This window comes from Mustelus asterias, chromosome 1 (assembly GCF_964213995.1).
Source record: "Mustelus asterias chromosome 1, sMusAst1.hap1.1, whole genome shotgun sequence".
In the NCBI taxonomy this organism is placed as follows: domain Eukaryota; kingdom Metazoa; phylum Chordata; class Chondrichthyes; order Carcharhiniformes; family Triakidae; genus Mustelus; species Mustelus asterias.
This window is the reverse complement of record NC_135801.1, coordinates 168,702,285-168,722,063: the sequence shown is the minus strand read 5'-3', so window position 1 is coordinate 168,722,063 and position 19,779 is coordinate 168,702,285. Positions and strand designations below refer to the sequence as shown.

The 19,779-nt window shown below is 45.6% G+C and overlaps 1 protein-coding gene across 1 annotated transcript in view; it reads right to left on the bottom strand.

Annotated features, from left to right (window-relative positions):
- loxhd1a (lipoxygenase homology PLAT domains 1a) overlaps positions 1-19,779 on the bottom strand; it is a 160,387-nt gene that overhangs the window by 99,011 nt on the left and 41,597 nt on the right. The window contains exons 4-10 of the mRNA XM_078198217.1: positions 18,858-19,042; positions 15,275-15,373; positions 12,589-12,737; positions 9,782-9,905; positions 8,379-8,629; positions 3,522-3,657; positions 1,238-1,398 (exon numbers count right to left, since the gene is read on the bottom strand). Coding sequence (XP_078054343.1) covers positions 1,238-1,398; positions 3,522-3,657; positions 8,379-8,629; positions 9,782-9,905; positions 12,589-12,737; positions 15,275-15,373; positions 18,858-19,042 — 1,105 coding nt within the window. The remainder of the gene's footprint in view (positions 1-1,237; positions 1,399-3,521; positions 3,658-8,378; positions 8,630-9,781; positions 9,906-12,588; positions 12,738-15,274; positions 15,374-18,857; positions 19,043-19,779) is intronic.

Below are 19,779 nucleotides of genomic sequence, written 5' to 3'. Positions count from 1 at the left end.
CGCAAACTCAGAAGTGAGAGCACCAGATCTGGGCAGGGTTGTGTAGTACTAAAAGTACTGATAGACTCATTGTCTGTTTGGCGATGTTCTAGTGAAGATGTGACGATCGATGTTTGCACAAGAGAACATTTTTTTGCTACCTGGTATGAGAGAAACACTAGCCAAGTATCTACCAGAGGTGGTATAGGAAGAAAGTCTAGGCTGAGCTGTGACAGGGGTAAAGGTGACTGAAGGTGGGGTGTTGCTAAATACAAAGGCTGAGGGAGATCCTCTCACTGACAAACTCAGGGTGGGGCTTGGGGAAGTGACAAAGAGCATCTGAAATGAGAAAGGAAGAGAAACAAATGTGATAATCATCTTCTCGGATGAAATTAGGGATGGATAATAAATGCTGGCCTTTAGAAACATAGAAACTAGAAGCAGGAGTAGGCCATTCAGCCCTTCAAGCCTGTTCCGCCATTCAGTTTGATCGCGGCTGATCATTGAATTCAATATCCTGATTCCCCCCTCCCTCCCATATCCCTTGATCCGTTTAGCCTCAAGAGCTAAAGAGCTAAGAACTTTGATGTTCACATTCCAGGGTTGGCCACACCATTGCACTGTGGGTGGTGTTAGTGGTGTACAATACATCAGACTGGACGGGTTCGATGAGGGAGGTTTGACACCAAACAAGTTTTAGAATAGGTCAGGATGTTGTGTATGGCAAGGGCCTTGTCAGCGTATGAATAGATATTGTGGAGGGAAATGTAGAGAGGGGCAGTGATTAATTCCCTAGCAAAGTCCCAAGTGGTAATGGAGGGCCAGGTGAATTGATCAGTGAGGTACCCAACAATAATGCTGCATGAGAAACAGGATCAATACCCATTAATTCTGGAATTTCATCCAAATCTACCTTTATAGATAAAAGCAAATTACTGCAGATGCTGAAATCTGAAAACCAAAGAGAAAACGCTGGAAAATCTCAGCAGGTCTGGCAGCATCTGCAAGGAGGGAAAAGAGGTGATGTTTCGAGTCCAGATGACAAAGGGACAAAGGACTCGAAACATCAGCTCTTTTCCCTCCTTGCAGATGCTGCCAGACCTGCTGAGATTTTCCAGCATTTTCTCTTTTGGTTACCTTTACTGACTTGGTTGGAATGCATTAAATTTGTAAAGTGGAGAGGTGAAGGGTCATAGTCGCATGGACACAGTCACAAATTAATGGATCTTTGCTGAATCCCACACTATACGCCACCTACCATTAACTTATCTGTTTGTCCTGTTTCAAAGTTGTCTGAGTTGTTGTCCAGGCACATCTCATCTGATTTCCCTTTGTCACCATATAGCTGGATGAAAACGTTAGCATCTGTTCCTGCACTCTTGATGTCACTTGTCCAGATCCACAGTGACCAAGGATTTTCTAATCAAAAAAGAGATTGCTTTTTTAACATGTTCTGTGGCAAGGGAATGGGACAGGGCTAGGTCAAGCTGTAGAGGGAGTAATGCGCTTCACAAGATGGACCCTAATGGCTTTTCACGGTACGCTAGTTCATTGGGATACCCATGACCTTTGACATCTCCTAATTATGAAACCAGTCTGCAAACCAGAATAGCCAATGGAGTAAAATAATCAGGATGATCATGTTTTTATTATTCATCCGTGAGACATGGGCGTCGCTGGCTGGGCCAGCATTTATTGCCCATCCCTAGTTGTCCTTGAACTGAGTGGCTTGCTCGGCCATTTCAGAGGGCAGTTGACAGTCAACCACATTGCTGTGGCTCTGGAGTCACATGTAGGCCAGACCAGGTAAGGACGGCAGATTTCCTTCTCCAAAGGACATCAGTGAACCAGATGGGTTTTTCCGACAATTGACAATGGTTTCATGGTCATCAGTAGATTCTGAATTCCAGATATTTTTTACTGAATTCAAATTCTATCATCTGCCGTGGTGGGATTTGAACCCAAGTCCCCAGAACATTGGCTGAGTTTCTGGATTAATAGTCCAGCGATAATACCACAGGACATCGCCTCCCCTTTATGATGTTGCTAACATAGAATCCCGACAGTGCAGAAGGAGGCCATTGGGCCCATCGAGTCTGCACTGACCACAATCCCACCCTGGCCCTATTCCCATAACGCCATGCATTTACCCCAGCTAGTCCCCCGACACTAAGGGAAAATTTAGCATGGCCAATCCACCTAACATTCACTGACTCATTTCCTGCTGATGTGGAGGAAGGGAACAGCGTTTGATAACGAAGCCTTCATTTAAGTTGTAATTCCAGTCAATTATCCCCACAGGGCAGAGTGGAATGTACCGGGTCGAAGGTGATAGTATCACTCTGGGCAGTGTGCACTAATCACATGACCTGATAACTAATCTGTCTCCGTGCTTATCCTCCACACAAGCATGTAGTTCGAACCACATTTTCCCGTTATATGGCTTTGCCTCTTCTTCCATCATCCACCCATCCAATCAAACTTTAATGCTGACATAATTTCTACTTCGGTCACTGATCCCAGAAATGAATTCCACAGCCTGACAACTTCTCCTGCAATATTTGTACTCACAGAATCATAGAATCACCACAGTGCAGAAAGGGGGCCATTCAGCCCATTGAGTCTACACCAACTCTGACAGAGGATCTTACCCAGGCCCTCTCCCCCACCCTATCCCCATAACCCGACACATTTACCACGGCCAATCCACCTAATCCGCACATCTTTCGACTGTGAGAGGAAACCGGAGCACCTGAAGGAAACGCACGCAGACGCAGGGAGCATGTGCAAACTACGCACAGTGACCCAAACCGGAACTGAATCCGAGTCCCTGGTGCTGTGAGGCAGCAGTGCTAACCACTGTGCCGCCCTTAATTACTGCTTGCTAATTATAATCATTCAGTCAGTGCTACCCGGGCTATTATTCGACTGCACTCTCATCGGTGAGGGAGAGGGGGAAGAATGAGATAACAAGCATCAATAATCCAATGAAAGGCAGCCAGCATCTCCAAAAAGGGAACTGCAGAGACCCTAAAACAACGTGAGTAACAAATGGCTGTAAAAGTGAGCAAGCAGAACCCAAGGTTCTCCAATGCTGCAATAGAAACTTTGGCCGCAATTTTACCGGCACGCCTGCCCCGATTCCAGGGTGGGCGAGGCTTACAGAACAGCATTCTCTGTTGGCCTCGGGCGGGATCTTACGAGCCTCGGGCGGGCGTGCCGCTAAAATTCTGCCTTCTGGGTCTGTTGGTGGAGAGGAAGGACACCCTTTCTCCCTAAAGGAGTAGGAAGCCCTGAAAATATTTACTGAGGAGCCAATGGGAAGAGAACACTGAGTCAATGCCAGGAGAGTTACACCAAGAATGTGGGCTGCAATGCCTGAAAAAGTTAAATGATCTCACTGAAGCTATTTAGATAAGAAGGCTGCCCTTATATTTTCTGCTCACCACTTCCAGTTTCATTAATTAGGGTACAGACAAGGCTGCACTCCCCCTACTATCCTTTAGAAACTGTTGCGTTGAATTTAAAGAATCTATATGTACTTTTCTGTCTCTTCTGTCGCAATGAAACCATTTCATAGAGTTCGCGTTCGATCAGTCCATCTCCTTCATCTTCATCCAGCCATTTTCTGCAGGGGAAAGTCTGTTCAGTGCCAGTGAATGGGCAATAAACTATAACCTGTGTAGATCAATAAAAGACTGATGAGGATCCTGGCAAAGAACAAACAGCGAGTGAGGTGGGTTCACTAGATGTCCTGGAATTAAATAAGTGCAAGATTTTGCAGCTGCGTAAAGTCCAGGCTGGAGCGAGATCTATTCATAAACAAATATTATATATGTAGTGACGCACCGCTTAAATTATGAAACAAATAAAATAATGCAGTTCAGAGTGTGGAACATAAAAGATAGTATCGCTAGAAGGGTTCTGTGTGCTTTACAACACAAGGGTAGGAGTGCACTGTGCGAAACAGGATATTGCACTGATAGGAGGAGTAGGCATAATCACATACAGAATAAGACAGACTGAATTGTGTGACGTACAGTTGTGTTACATAGGGAAGAATATATTGTGCATAGAGAAATATATTTGATATAGTGACGCATGTTACATATAGTTAGTCGAGTGTGTTGCATATAGTAGAGTGTATTACAAATAGTGTGTTGCATATGCTGGAGTGTATCACATATAATGGAGTGTATTGCAAATAGTGGTGGTGGTTCTTATAGCGAATGTATTGCTTATAATGGAGTGCATTGCATGCATTGTGGTGCAGGCTCGAAGAGCTGAATGGCCCCTACTCCTGCACCTATTTTCTCTGTTTACCTATTTTCTATATATTGAGTGTACTGCATACAGTGGAGTCTATTGCAAACAGTGGAGTGTGCTGCACCGAATCATAGAGTCCCTGCACTGCAGAAGGAGGCCATTTGGCCCACCAAGTCTGCACCGACTCTCCGACACAGCATCCCACCCAGGCCCTAACCCCGTAACCCTATGTATTTACCCTGCTAAATCCCCTAACCTACACATCTTGGGACACTAAGAGGCAATTTAGCATGGCCAATCAACCTAAATTGCACATCTTTCGACTGTGGGAAGAAACCGGAGCACTTGGAGGAAATCCATGCGGACACAGGGAGAACGTGCAAACTCCACACAAACAGTGACCCAAGCTGGGAATCGAACTCGGGTCCCTGGCGCTGTGAGGCAGCAGTGCTAACCACTGTGCCACCGTGTTGCCCATAAGAGCATAAGGAACAGGAATTCCGCCATTCAGTCCCTCGAAGGCAGCAATGTTAACCACTGTGCTACTGTGCTGCCCTACTAACCACTGTGCTACTGTGCCACATATGCTGGTGTGCTGCATATAGTGGAGTGTATTGCAAATAGTGCAATATGTTGCATTTAGTGCAGGGTGTTGCATATAGGAAGCAGCGAGGCGGCATTAATGTATTTATTTCAGGTTGGCAAGATGTAATGAGTGGTGTGCCATAGGGATCAGTTCTGGGACCTTAACTGTTTACAATTTATATAAATGACTTGAATGAAGCTATTGAAGGGATGGTTGCCAGATTTATTGCTGATACAACATTGGTAGGAAAGTAAACTATGAAGAGGTCATAAGGAGGCTACAAAGGGTTATAGATAAGTTAATTGAGTAGTCCAAGATCTGGCAAATGGAGTATAATGTGGGAAAATGTGAAATGGTCCATTTTGGCAGGAAGAATATAAAAGAAGCATATTGTGGTAGCATGGCCCCTTTAAGAGGCGATCCTTCACAGGTCACAACCAATGAGGTGCGAGCGGGTGAACCTTGGCCAATCGGAAGTGAGGGCAGGCATCCCCAGGGCTGGAAGTTGGAAGGGAGAGTTGGGGAGCTGGTGGGAACAGACCTGTGTTGTAGTGTTGCAAATCTTTTAGTTGTAAAGAGTTTCTTCTCATTGAATAAACCTTCTTGTTTTATACCTGCCATAGAACAGTACAGCACAGAACAGGCCCTTCGGCCCACGATGTTGTGCCGAGCTTTTCTGAAACCAAGATCAAGCTATCCCACTCCCTATCATCCTGGTGTGCTCCATGTGCCTATCCAATAACCGCTTAAATGTTCCTCAAGTGTCTGACTCCACTATCACTGCAGGCAGTCCATTCCACAACCCAACCACTCTCTGCGTAAAGAACCTACCTCTGATATCCTTCCTATATCTCCCACCACGAACCCTATAGTTATGCCCCCTTGTAATAGCTCCATCCACCCGAGGAAATAGTCTTTGAACCTTCACTCTATCTATCCCCTTCATCATTTTATAAACCTCTATTAAGTCTCCCCTCAGCCTCCTCCGCTACAGAGAGAACAGCCCTAGCTCCCTCAACCTTTCCTCGTAAGACCTACCCTCCAAACCAGGCAGTATCCTGGTAAATCTCCTCTGCACTCTTTCCAGCGCTTCCACATCTTTCTTATAGTGAGGTGACCAGAACTGCACACAATATTCCAAATGTGGTCTCACCAAGGTCCTGTACAGTTGCAGCATAACCCCATGGCTCCTAAACTCCAACCCCTTGTTTATAAAAGCTAACACACTATAGGCCTTCTTCCCAGCTCTATCCACTTGAGTGGCAACCTTTAGAGATCTGTGGATATGGACCCCAAGATCTCTCTGTTCCTCCACAGTCTTCAGAACCCTACCTTTGACCCTGTAATCCACATTTAAATTTGTCCTACCAAAATGAATCACCTCACATTTATCAGGGTTAAACTCCATTTGCCATTTTTCAGCCCAGCTTTGCATCCTATCTCTGTCTCTTTGCAGCCTACAACAGCCCTCCACCTCATCCACTACTCCACCAATCTTGGTGTCATCAGCAAATTTACTGATCCACCCTTCAGCTCCCTCCTCTAAGTCATTAATAAAAATCACAAAGAGCAGAGGACCAAGCACTGATCCCTGTGGCACTCCGCTAGCAACCTGCCTCCAGTCCGAACATTTTCCATCCACCATCACCCTCTGTCTTCGATCAGATAGCCAGTTACCTATCCAATCGGCCAACTTTCCCTCTATCCCACACCTCCTTACTTTCATCATAAGCCGACCATGGGGGACCTTATCAAACACCTTACTAAAATCCATGTATATGACATCAACTGCCCTACCTTCATCAACACACTTAGTTACCTCCTCAAAAAATTCTATCAAATTTGTGAGGCACGACTTGCCCTTCACGAATCCGTGCTGACTATCCTGGATTAATCCGCATCTTTCTAAATGGTCGTAAATCCCATCCCTAAGGAACTTTTCCATCAATTTACCAACCACCGAAGTAAGACTAACCGGTCTATAATTACCAGGGTCATTTCTATTCCCTTTCTTAAACAGAGGAACCACATTCGCCACTCTCCAGTCCTCTGGCACCATCCCCGTGGACAGTGAGGACCCAAAGATCAAAGCCAAAGGCTCTGCAGTCTCATTCCTTGCCTCCCAAAGAATCCTAATATATATTTCATCAGGCCCAGGGGACTTATCGACCTTCAGTTTATTCAAAACTGCCGAGCTACTTCGAGTCATGACACATTATATAAATGGTGAGAGATTGAAAAGTTCTGCGGTACAGGGGAATCTGGGTCTCCGAGTGCATGAATCACAAAAGTATGCAGGTACAGCAAGTAATTGGAACGTTAATAGAAAGTTATCATTTGTTGCAAGGGCAATACTAAAGTAGTAAGGTTATGCTTCATTTGTACGGCACACTGTTGAGATCACATTTGGAGTACTTGCACGTTATTGGTCATCTTATTTAAGAAAGGATTTAAATGCATTGGAATCAGTTCAGAGAACATTTATGATCTGGAATGGGAGGGTTTTCTTATGAGGAAGGGTTGGACAGGCTCGACCTGTATCAGAGTTTAGAAGACTCTGGGTGGGATTTTCCAGCTGTGCGCCCCAAGACCGTAAATTCGAGCTCAATGGGCCTTTAAATGGTCCGCCGAATTTTCTGTCTTGCCTGCTACGATTTCCGCGGTGGGCAAGATGAGAAATTTTCAGCCTAAGAGGCCCATTTGATTGAAACATGTAAGATCCTGAAGGCTGTAGCCAGGGTGGATGTGGAGAGAATGTTTTCTCTTGTGGGAGAATCTACAACTAGGGGGCATAACTGTTAAAAAATAAAGGGCAACCCATTTAATATTGAAATTAGGTGAAATTTTTTCTCTTAGAGAATCATGAGCCTTTGGAATGCTTTTCCTTAAAAGGTGGTGGCGGAAGCAGACTCTGAATATTTTTAAGGCAAAGGTGGATAGATTCTTGGTAAAGCAAGGGGGTGATAGGTTCTCGGAGGGAGGCAGGATGCAGGTTTGAATTTACAATCAGATGTTATTAAATGGTGGAGCTGGCTCGAGGGGCAAAATGGACCTACTCCTGCTTCTTGTTTGTATGTTCGTACAATAAGGGGGAAGTCCTTGCCTGAATTATACAGATAATGAATTGTAAGTACATTCATTTTATACGGAGATCGATTTCACATCCAAGACATCCAGTCAGGCAGTTGGACTATTTGGGGAGAATTTTCCCGTTCTGCCCGCCACGGGAATCGTAGCAGACGAGGGGCAGATCATGGAAAGGTCTGTTGACCTCAGGCGGGATTTTCCGGCTTCAGGACGAACGTGGCTGGAAAATCCCGCCCTATGTATATAACGGCTTAGCTAATCTAAAATGACCCAACTGAACGATTAGGCTTTCAAATATTTACTGCTAACTGTGGCATGGTATTATAATAATGTGTTAGATCATTCTCTAACCATGAGGTGGGCTGCAACATACTCAATTTATTCTTTTTACCTGGGAAAAGATCATAGTATTTAAGAGCTTAAGAGAATTAAACACTGCCTAGCATTTTCCTTTCCTCACCTTTTCGCAGAACCATCCGGAACTGACTCCGCTGTTATCGTGGCCAATGGTGACTCTGCTCAGGGGGCTGAGGAGAGCTGCAAGCTCCACGTTAAAGATGTCAGTTATGCCACGTTCAAAATGGCCGCCTTCCAGGAAGATTTTCCCACTGTTCTTAATACCTTTGGATCCATGGAGGATGATGTGCACTTTTGAGTTGGTCCCAGCTCCTCTGATGTTACCAGTTACTACAGAAACATTGTAAACAATCCCTGCAAAATCAAATCGGAACAATTTAAAGTTGCGGGAAAATCAATGAGTCGCCTACAGTGATTGGTGGCCAGGTTCACTAACCAATCCATACCAAGGAATCACTAGTTCAGATCTAATATAAGCCCTTGAGAATTCAGCCTCTGATCTTTGGGTAAGCGTTCTCCAAGGCGGCCTTCAAGACACACGACAACGCAGAATCGCCGAGTGGAAACTGATAGCCAAGATCCGCACACATGAGGATGGCCTCAACCGGGATCTTGGGTTCATGTCACACTATCTGTAACCCCCACTATTTGGCCTGGGCTTGCAAAATCCTACTAACTGTCCTGGCTTGAGACAATTCACACCTCTTTAACCTGTGATTATCCCTCTCTCTGCTTGCATTGTCTGTACTTGTAAAGACTTGCATTTCAACCATTACCTTGCAATTGAGATTCTGTCTATATATGCCGTGTTTGTGAACCCACCTCTCCACTCACCTGATGAAGGAGCAGCACTCCGAAAGCTCGTGATACCAAATAAACCTGGTGTTATGAGACTTCTTACTGTACAAGGACACGAGCAGGAGACACATGGGAACAAAGCCCCCTCAAAGCCACTCACTATCCTGGCAGTTAGGAATGGGCAATAAATGCTGGCTAGCGAAGCCCCTATCTCTGGGGAGTGAATAAATGGCGTGGGTTTCCTCCGGGTGCTCCGGTTTCCTCCCACAGTCCAAAGATGTGCAGGTTAGGTTGATTGGCCAGGTTAAAAAAAAAACAAATTGCCCCTTAGAGTCTTGAGATGCGTAGGTTAGAGGGATTAGCGGGTAAAATATGTGGGGGTAGGGCCTGGGTGGGATTGTGGTCGGTGCAGACTCGATGGGCCGAATGGCCTCCTTCTGCACTGTAGGGATTCTATGATTCTATGAAATCCCTGGAGATGAGGTAAAGTCAGGATTGAGGTAGACTGTGATATCCTTCAGTCATCTGGACTGCCTACAATCGCTGTTTAATATCAACAGGAATGATCTAAAAGTCGATGGTAATGAGGGTGGGAAGTACGCAGAGAATCAGGAAAACATTTCACCTCAATATTTTTATGCAAATGATTATTACTGGACCACAGTCAATGGCCGCCATTGGTAAATTCCAAACTACACCTGTTCTCACCTGTTGTCTGACTTCCCCCAACCAGAATGTCACGTTGAATTTTACCATCATCTTCGTCCAGCGCGAACCAACGGTTTACTGGAAACTCGTGCACGGTTTTATTTCCAATATCATCTATAATCACCTGGGGGATGTAAGTCAGAAGGCTGAAGGTTACGGTGCAGAAACATTATGGATTGAAAAAGGGAAGGTCAGTTTGTCCAACTGTCACCACGTTCCTCGGAGTAGGACAGGACTGAAATTCCCAGCCAGGTCTTTTGGGGACTCATCCCCATCCCAAACCCAGGGTCCAGACACAACGGTGGCACATTCCTCAGTGGATGAGTGGAGGGTATTAGTGTAGCATCTTGTTGCAGCATAAGAGATGGGCAAGGCCAGTAAAACATCTTCACAAATGGTCTCAAAATCTCTAAATTTTGAATTTGCTGATTGTCCGATGACAATCGATCACTCCCCAGCCAAATAAACCTTTTCACTGGTCCAACTACTAATAGGTTCAACAAATGCAACTCAGATAGTGCCTGTGATGTAATAAACATTTCCAAAGTGCTTTTCAAGCATTGTCAAACAAATATTTAACCCATTTGAACTGTATTTGTGGGCACACAGTGGTTAGCACTGCTGCCTCACAGCGCCAGGGATCCGGGTTCAATTCCGGCCTCGGGTCACTGTCTGTGTGGAATTTGCACATTCTCCCTGTGTCTGTGTAGGTTTCCTCCCACAGTCCAAAGATGTGCGGGTTAGGTTGATTGGCCATGCTAAATTGACCCTAGTGTCAGGGCAGGGTAAATGCATGGGGTTACGGGAATAGAACCTGGCTGGGATTGTGGTTGGTGCAGATTCGATGGGCCAAATGGCCTCCTTCTGCACTGTAGGGATTGTATATTAGGTCAGGTTACCAAAAGCTTGGTAAAAGGGGCTTTAAGGAACACCTTAAAGGAGGAAAGAGTGGTGGGGAGATTTAGGGTGAGTACTCCAGTGTTTGGGGCCTAACCAATGAAAGTATAGTCACCAACATTGGAGCGATTAAAATTGGGAATGCATCACAAGCTAGAATTGGTGGAATGCACAGTTCCTGAGGGGCTGTAAGGTTGGAGGTACTACAGAGGTAGAGAAGGGCAAAATCATGGAGAGATTTGAAAGCAAAGGTGAGAATTTTAAAATCAAGATGTTGTTTGGGTGGGAGGCAATGCCGGTCAGCAAGCACAGGGGGCGTTGGTGAGTATACTTCGGAGCGAGTTAACACATGGAGGGCAGAGCTTTAGTCAATATCAAGATGGCGGTGGGTAGGACCAGAGAGGCTGGCCAGGAGTGTATTAGAGTAGTTAAATCTAAAGGGAACAGAGGCATGAATGAGAGTTTCAACAGTACATAAGCTGAGGCAAGGGCAGAGTTGGGCAATGCTATGGAGATGGAGCTGGGCTGTCATGGTGATGGGTGTCACGGATCAGGTCCTGGAAGGTAAGTACATAAGGGAGTGCTGGGGACAATGATGGGTTGGCGGGGGAGGGGTGCTGGGCATGGTGCTGGGGAAACTGGTAGGATTCCCTACCGATTACATTATCCAGCCAATCATACTTTTTTGTATGGCATCCACATGAAAAGGGGATGCAAATAGTGGCTGCTCCTATTGCAATCTTAAAACCCCAAATGAAAGGGGCAGAGACTCATCAAACTGTGGATTGAGAGCCATTACAAACCCGTTGTTTTGTGACAGCTCACCGCTCAACATGTCTACCAAGCCCATTCTCACAACATTTCACCCTGCCCCCCTCCCATTGTCCCCATCAATAATTGCCTTGGGAATTTCCTTGATGAACCTATTACTACCTGGGTGGAGAAGTTCCCTTTTTATTGTGAACTTTCTAATTTTTAAATTTGCATGTTATTTCCCATGGCTCCATAAAACCTGGAGTAGTAACTGGGGAGTGGAGAATGGCAAGTGTAGTTCCAATGGTCAAAAACACCCAGCCAAATACCTGGTAACAACAAGCCAATTGGGCCAACATTGGTTGCGATGACTGGACAATATATGGGCTGTGATAACTGAACATTCATTGACTCTGTCTACACTTCCCACTGCCTCGGAAAAGCAGCCAGCACAATCAAAGACCCCATGAATCCCGGACATTCTCTCTTCCATCTTCTTCCATCAGGAAAAAGATACAAAAGTCTGAGGACACGTACCAACCGACTGAAGAACAACTCCCCTCCTGCCATCAGACTTTTGAATGGACCTACCTTATACTAAGTTGATCTTTCTCTACACCCTAGTTATGACTGTAACACTACATTCTGCACCATCTCTTTTCCTTCTCCCCTGTGTACTCTATGAATGGTATGTTTTGTCTGTATAGTGTGCAAGAAATAATATTTTTCACTGTATATGAATACATGTGACAATAATAAGTCAAATCAAACCAAATCATTTCATGAGAGATATCCGTCTGTGTACTCAGTATTGTTTCAGGAGTAAAGAAGCTTCAAGGAGTTGGGGATCCCAAGTTTGCGTTTGAACAGTCTCAGCACAGATCCCAGTTGACGCAGGTAAATAACTCAAAAAGAAAGCGCCCTGAGTAATTCCTTCCCACAGTGACTGACACTGATACGTGGGTGATGGGGATGGCGTGTAAGTGTAGTCAGGGAAAAGAGTTGCACAGTTCTTTCAGAGAGACAGTACAAGCAACATGGGTGGAATGGCCTTGTTCTGTGCTGTCACATTCTCTGAACTTGTACTGTGTGATCTGTACTATACAGGTTACCTGAGAATGCTAATGGTCAGGTTAAAACATAAAAGAGCTAGTTACCTTGTCCAGGAACCAACCAGCTGAGGAACCTTTGCTATTGTGACCAATGGTAATTTTTTTCAGGCGTCCCAGGTTGGGTGACTCGATTGTGAACTTGTCTTCGTTTCCTCTTTCAAAGTTGTCTTTGTCATTGTCCAGACGCCTTTCCCCTAGAGAAAGATAAACTTAGAATAAAGGATTTACAAAAACAGCATGCCACTTAAACTGGTATCAGCATTCAATAAAACTCCCCGGTGTACATTTTTCCCTGAGTTTTCTGCAGCTTTAGATATGAGATTTATTAATATAACCTTCATCTTTCTTCTCTGCCCCTGTAAAGTGTCAGAAAGCAGATAAGCAGCTTTTTCACAGATCACCACCGACCCTACTTTCCAGTAGACACTTAGTGATGCAGCACCAGCCCTGCAATGGCTCACCTCTTCCTGGAAAGGGGGGACACCCATTGCCACTGCAGCCCATTGACACCTTCCGGTTTTTCACGCTTCCCTTACTGCCTTCCCCCTTCAGCTATACATACCACGGGTGGGATTTTCCAGCTCCGCTGCACCATATATTCCGGCAGCAGAGGTGAGCCACCATTGGCTGCCGGCCAGATCTTCCAGTCCTGCCAATGTCTACGGGGTTTTGCGTACCCTACACTCTCCACCACTGAGGAATGCACCGCGGTGGGGGGCAGGGGGGCGGTCACCATTGTGAAGGACTGGAAAACCTCGGCCACATCTTGTATGGGTCTTTGATTTCTCTCGTTATTCCTCTCTCTGCCTCTCGCTAATTATAATAACTCCAGGAGTCGGCTGTGAAGGAACCGTGCTTTATTGCACAAAATGAAAATAAACAATAGCCACAAGCCTGTGGTGAACACAAGAAGTCCCAACCAGGACCGAAAGGTTAATGGGCCCACTCAGGGTCTTGCTTTATACAGCACTCGGTATAAGAGGTCCACCTAGTTGGCTAATTACCAATCCTCAGGGAGTTCATATTCAACAAGCCCAACTGGGAGGTCAATTAGTGATCCCACATGCAGATCACGAAGGTTATCACACTAATATTACGTCTGCTATCTGCCATGTTCTCCACCCAAGCATTCATAAGCCACTTTATTTATTTTCCTATGTGCTTTTAAAAAAAATTTCCTCTATCCCCACTTTCCCTCATTATGTTTCTTTTTAAAATGTTGTTTATCCATTTATCTCCTCAACTCAAAGGAGTGTCCTAAGGAAATGAAACATGACTGATGTCTGTTCTTTCATGGGTGCCGCCTGACCTGCCGCGTATTAGCAACACAGTTTGAAGCAATTCTGCATCCCTCTGTTTAACAACGCTGCAATGCTGCTGCTGCACCTCCCTATCCTATTAGGAACTCATTACACCATTGCACCTCCTAGTCTTCCCTGAAATGCATGAAGCAAAGTCTTCCTGTCCATTATATATTCACTCTGATGAAGGGTCATCCAGACTTGAAGCGTTGGCTCTATTCTCTCTCCAGAGATGCTGTCAGACCTGCTGAGATTTTCCAGCATTTTCTGTTTATGGTATACTGGACAGAACCGTTCTAGCCATTCTTCAGTTTCAACAGAAACCTCTATTGTCACGGATACACATCAACAAATAGGGAAGCTCCGAAATTTCTCACAAGCTGAATGATCCTTTTCCCGTCACAACAGACAATTCTCATTTTGTTATCAGTTGCCATTGGTATCTATTGCACTGAGATACTCCAGGGCTGGCACACTCTTTGTAAAATAGCAGATGAAATTTAACGTGGATATAGTCAGAAAAAAATGTGACTTTCATGATTTGGAAATAGATAACAAAACGGTGGAATTTTAGCAGATTTGGGCTGGGATTCTCCCAGAAAAATTCTAAGTCCCCAATTTGTGTGAAAATGGGAGTAATTCCCACCGATTTTTCTAGCGTGATTTTCAGATTGAATTTCCGACACACTGTGCATCTCAGAGTTCCCTAGCGATATTCCCTCTGAAAATCAGGGGGCGGGGCCTATTCCTGCCCGGGGAGCCAGCAGCAGAGTACTGAGCGGGCCACTGCGCATGCGCCGATCCGTCAGCGCGGAGATTGGTACATTTGCAGCGGCCCTGCATTGCCAGCTCTCGATCACAGGCCAGCCCGATCGTTAGCCAGCCCCGCAATCCCCCATCGCTGGCCTTGCGAACCCCTCACTCCCTGATTGCTGGCCAGTCCCGCAACCCCCCATCGCTGGCCTTGCGAACCCCTCACTCCCTGATTGCTGGCCAGTCCCGCAACCCCCATCGCTGGCCTTGTGAACCCCCCACCCCCCGATCACTGGCCAGCCTCACAAACCCCCATTGCTGGCCTTGCAAACCCCCCACCTCATCCCGATCGCTGGCCGCCCGAATTCCCCGAGCCAACCCCCATGCCCCACTCTCTGGCCAGCCCAGATCTCCTGATCCAACCCCCCCCGACCACCCCTAGCAGCCCCGACTGCCCATTCCCCCCGCCCAACCCCCCGACAGTCATTGCTTGCTTCATCACTTTCAGCAAAAGAATCTATTCTCTCCAACACCAGGCATCATGTCAGACAGTTATGTTTAAGCTGGGGCAGGCGATGCAGAGGGCAGGTGTACACCAGATACTCTGGACTCTGGAACGACTCCTTCTTTACCTTTTCTGACAAAAGGATCATGGTAGGAAAGGATAAACCAATTACCTGTGTCGCCATTCTCGCCAAAAATGTTAATGAAGACGTCAGCATCAGTGCCGCTGCCTTTGATATCACCCGTAAACACGCTGACAATGTATTTGTTTACTGGGGAGAGAAATGGAAAGGATTTTAACAGCCCTTAGTGCTTTACAGACAGCTTCAGAGATAATGCAACACTAACTTCATTAGCAACTACCTCACTGATACTGCAAATCAGAAAGAATGGCTGAACCTCAGGAGGCTGGGTAGAGATGTTGGACCCGTTGACTATTCGAGATAGAGTAGAAGAATACCTCTATTATTCTCTATCAAAGACAATTTGAACATAGACACGGACCCTGTAACTAGAGTTGTCAGTACACGAAAAATCGTAGCAGTCGTAAACCATGTAATCTGAGATAGTTTATACAAGCCACCCATACAATAAGAAACATGATTAAAAGTGGCTGGGCCTATCAGGTGTTGCACTGGGATACCCAGAAGATATGAATGCATCTTTTCTTACCCTTTTTATTCCCCCTCCCTTCTCTTTATTTTCCTTACCCTCCTCTATCCCTTTGCTGTGGGATTTATATGTATATTCTCTTCTGTTCAAGCACTCTTAAGAATTGCCAGGAGATGATCCAGAGTTTTTACATGCAATCTATTGCAATCTCAAGTGCGAGATCACAACACTGCTTCAGACTTTTCCCAAATGTATTAGAGTTGGTAAGACTTGCTTGGACAGTGAGTACTAGAAAGCGAACTGACTGTGGAAGACACCACAACTCAAGGTGAGTTCTCCTAGCCTATTATCCCATTGCTGTTATTGCCAGGGACCTTGTGAAAATTCCATTCTCACCAATATAAAGTCACAGGCTGGAATTTTACCGCCCCATCCGCCACGGGAATTGGAGCGGGCAAGGGGCAGACAATGGGAAGGTCCGTTGACCTCGGGCAGGATTTTACGGTTTCGGGATGAGCGAGCTGGAAAACCCTGCCCATAGAGTCACAGAGCAATACAGCACGGAAACAGGCCCTTCGGCCCAACCGGTCCATGCTGACCATGGTGCCCTCCCAGCTGGTCCCAATTGCCCGTGTTTGGCCCATATCCCTCTAATCCTTTCCCATCCATGTACTTACCCAAGTGTTTTTTAAATGTTGCTATTGAACCTGCCTCAACCACATTATCTGGCAGCTCACTCCATGTACGCATCACCCTCTGCGTGAAGACGTTGCCCCTCAGCTCCCTTTCAAATCTTTCCCCACTCACCTTAAACCTATGCCATCTAGTTTTCAATTCCCCTACCCTGGAAAATATACTATGCGGGTTCATCCTATCTGCGCCCCTCATGATATTATACACCTCAGTAAGGTCAGTCCTCATTCTCCTATTTCCAAGGAATAAAGTCCTAGCCTTACCAACCACTCCCTGTAACTCAGGCCCGCTAGTCCTGGCAACACCCCAAAGAAGGTTGTGGAAGTTATCGTGGATACAGAAACGGAAATACCTGGGTGACCATAACAGAGGTAGTTGAACTCAGCTGAGAAAGAAGTGTCTGGAGAAAGCGGCTACAATTTGTTCTGTGGGTCTCCAGTTCAAACATCAGGTTGGGACTGGATGGCGTATTGGAATCCAGTCTGCATATTTAAAGATGACCTCATTGGCTCGGGGTCAGGTTGTGCTAAGAAGGAGTGGGTACTGCCAGTTCCATTTTAACAGGGCAGCGCGGTGGCACAAGGGCGGCACAGTGGCACAATGGTTAGCACTGCTGCCTCACAGCGCCAGGGGACCCAGGTTCGATTCCCGGCTTGGGTCACTGTTTGTGTGGAGTTTGTATATTCTCCCCGTGTCTGCGAGGGTTTCCTCCGGTTTCCTCCCACAGTCCAAAGATGTGCAGGTTAGATGGATTGGCCATGCTAAATCGCCCCTTAGTGTCAGGGGGACTAGCTAGGGTAAATGCATGGGGCTATGGGGATAGGGCTTGGATGGGATTGTGGTCGGTGCAGACCTGATGGGGCCGAATGACCTCCTTCTGCATTTAGGATTCTATGATTCTATGATTTGCCCTCCCCTCGCCTGGTTTCCTCCTGGATATCCATTCATTTATCTGCTGTGTGTGAAGTCTCACACAGATTGGCTACAATCATTATTCGACAACATCACAGTGAGAGCCTTTCTAAAGTAATCTATTGGTCGCACTGTGCTTTGGAACACTCTCAGGATGTGACAAGATGCTCTATGGACACCTGTTTTGTTCTTTTGAGGAAATTCAGCTGATTTTTAGAAGACTGAGGGACATAGAGAGGGTGGATAGGGAGCAGCTGCTCCCTTTAGTTGAAGGGTCAGTCACGAGGGGACATAGGTTCAAGGTGAGGGGCAGGAGATTCAGGGGGGATGTGAAGAAAAACTTTTTTACCTGGAATGCGCTGCCTGGGAGGGTGGTGGAGGCGAGTTGCCTCACATCCTTTAAAAAGTACCTGGATGAGCACTTGGCACATCATAACATTCAGGGCTATGGGCCAAGTGCTGGTAGCTGGGATTAGGTGGGAACTCAGGTGTTTCTTGCTGGTTGGTGCAGACTCGATGGGCTGGAGGACCTCTTCTGCACTGTATGATTCTATGATTCAATGATTCTATAACTATTAATTTATTGGTGTAAGAAATACTGTACATAGTGGTGTAAAAGTCATATTTCTGAGACCAATCTTTTCAGGCAAAATGTCAGGGGGTCGATATTTACACAAATGTTTTTGAAGGGTTGACATGTCTGCTTGAGTTGAGCCCAAGTGAAATCCAAAAGAAACCATCTCAATGTAAAAAGTAAAAACCAACAAGGTTAAAGAATTCCTATTAATTATCACCCATAATCTGATCACTTCAATAATTTTAATAAATAAAAACAAAACTTTAATGTACAAATGTTTTAAACATTTACTTGCCACACAAGTATTTATACATTTACAATGGAATCGAATCATTAATATCTCCAGGATTATATCTTACTTCTGAAACTGTTGGGCTTTCATTCCTGAAAAACCACGGTCAATTTTTAAATGAGGTATATGAGGAATTGCAGCCCTTTCGGCCAAAATCATGGGACTTCTAAATGAGGTTGACTTTTCCACAAGTATCTATGGTATCCCTAGCACAAGCAAAATGATTTTGTGGACTTGGGTATAGATGCAGGAAATGCTCATGCACTTGGTGCAAATGGAGAGTGGCGATCCTGTAAATCATGGACTGGATTGAATAACTGGACACGAAATGTAATCGCATGTCTTATCATACTTGTAAGATGCACCTATCTTTCCTTTAGCATGACAGATAGTTTGGGGACGGTCACAGGACTGGTGGATGGTAGTTGGTTCATGAACTGGTGGCTCAATGTAAATGTCAATGACAAGATAGCGTAGATGGGGTTTCGTAGATATGCTGAAGTTTTGCTTGTGTGCTCTTCAGAGGCAGGATCGTTCCTTGGGAGATTTAAAGGAAGAGGCACCATTGGTGCTACACCAGACTATTTAGTTTGTGGAAGGGTTGGGCTGGACTTATTGTTAACCACTTTCTTATCTCCTAGTGTAGTAATCAAAGATGCACGTGGCTTACATTTGGGTACGTCCATTGGGTTCAAACTTCCCAGCAGGTCCCGTACATAGAGTCCATCTCCCTCCTCTTTGCTAAGCCATTGGTTACAGGGGAAATAAAAGCGGAGGTGGGGGCGATTCATGTCGGTGATCACGAGCCGATCCAAGAACCAGCTGGCACTCATTCCTGTATTGTCATGTTCGATCCTAGTACACGGCAGAGGGGAAAGTTGTTGAGTAAAAGATAACTAGAGGAAAAGCTATTGCCAGTGACAGACAACATGGCTTCAACTATTATCTGCCAATTCTGTTTCCCGAGACCACTGGTTTCTTACTGGGTACAGTCCCACAAGTGTTCTTCACCTCCTGATATCTTGCCTGATTCTGTCCTCATCTAATCTCCACCTATGTGCACTTCCAATCTGACCCTCTGGAAAGCATTCAGGTGAGAAATGATATGAACATTCTGCCTCCCTATACCGAGTTGATGACTGAGATACCCAGCTGAAAGGCCAGGTCCCACAGTCTTGGGTATGGCAGAGGGAGTGATTCAGTTCTGACTCCAATGGCTTGAACACAAAATCTAGGCTGATACTCGAATGCTGTACTACTGGAATGAAAATGAATGCATGAATGAATGAATGAATTTCTTCCTTTCTTTCTTTCCTTCTTTCCTTCCTTCCTTCCTTCCTTCCTTCCTTCCTTCCTTCCTTCTTTCTGTCTTTGTCTGTCCGTCTGTCTTTCTTTTTACTCCTCTCACATGATGTCCATATAGAAGGCACTTGCCAGCAAATGGCAAGCAAGAGCAGGATCATTTTATGATCTTTTCCTTTCCTAATCGAGGGGTACAGTTTCCATATGTAACATCCGAACTGATGTATTGACTGGTAGCAAATAACCAAGCACAGGCCAGGGATTAAACCATGGACATTCTGGTCTATGGA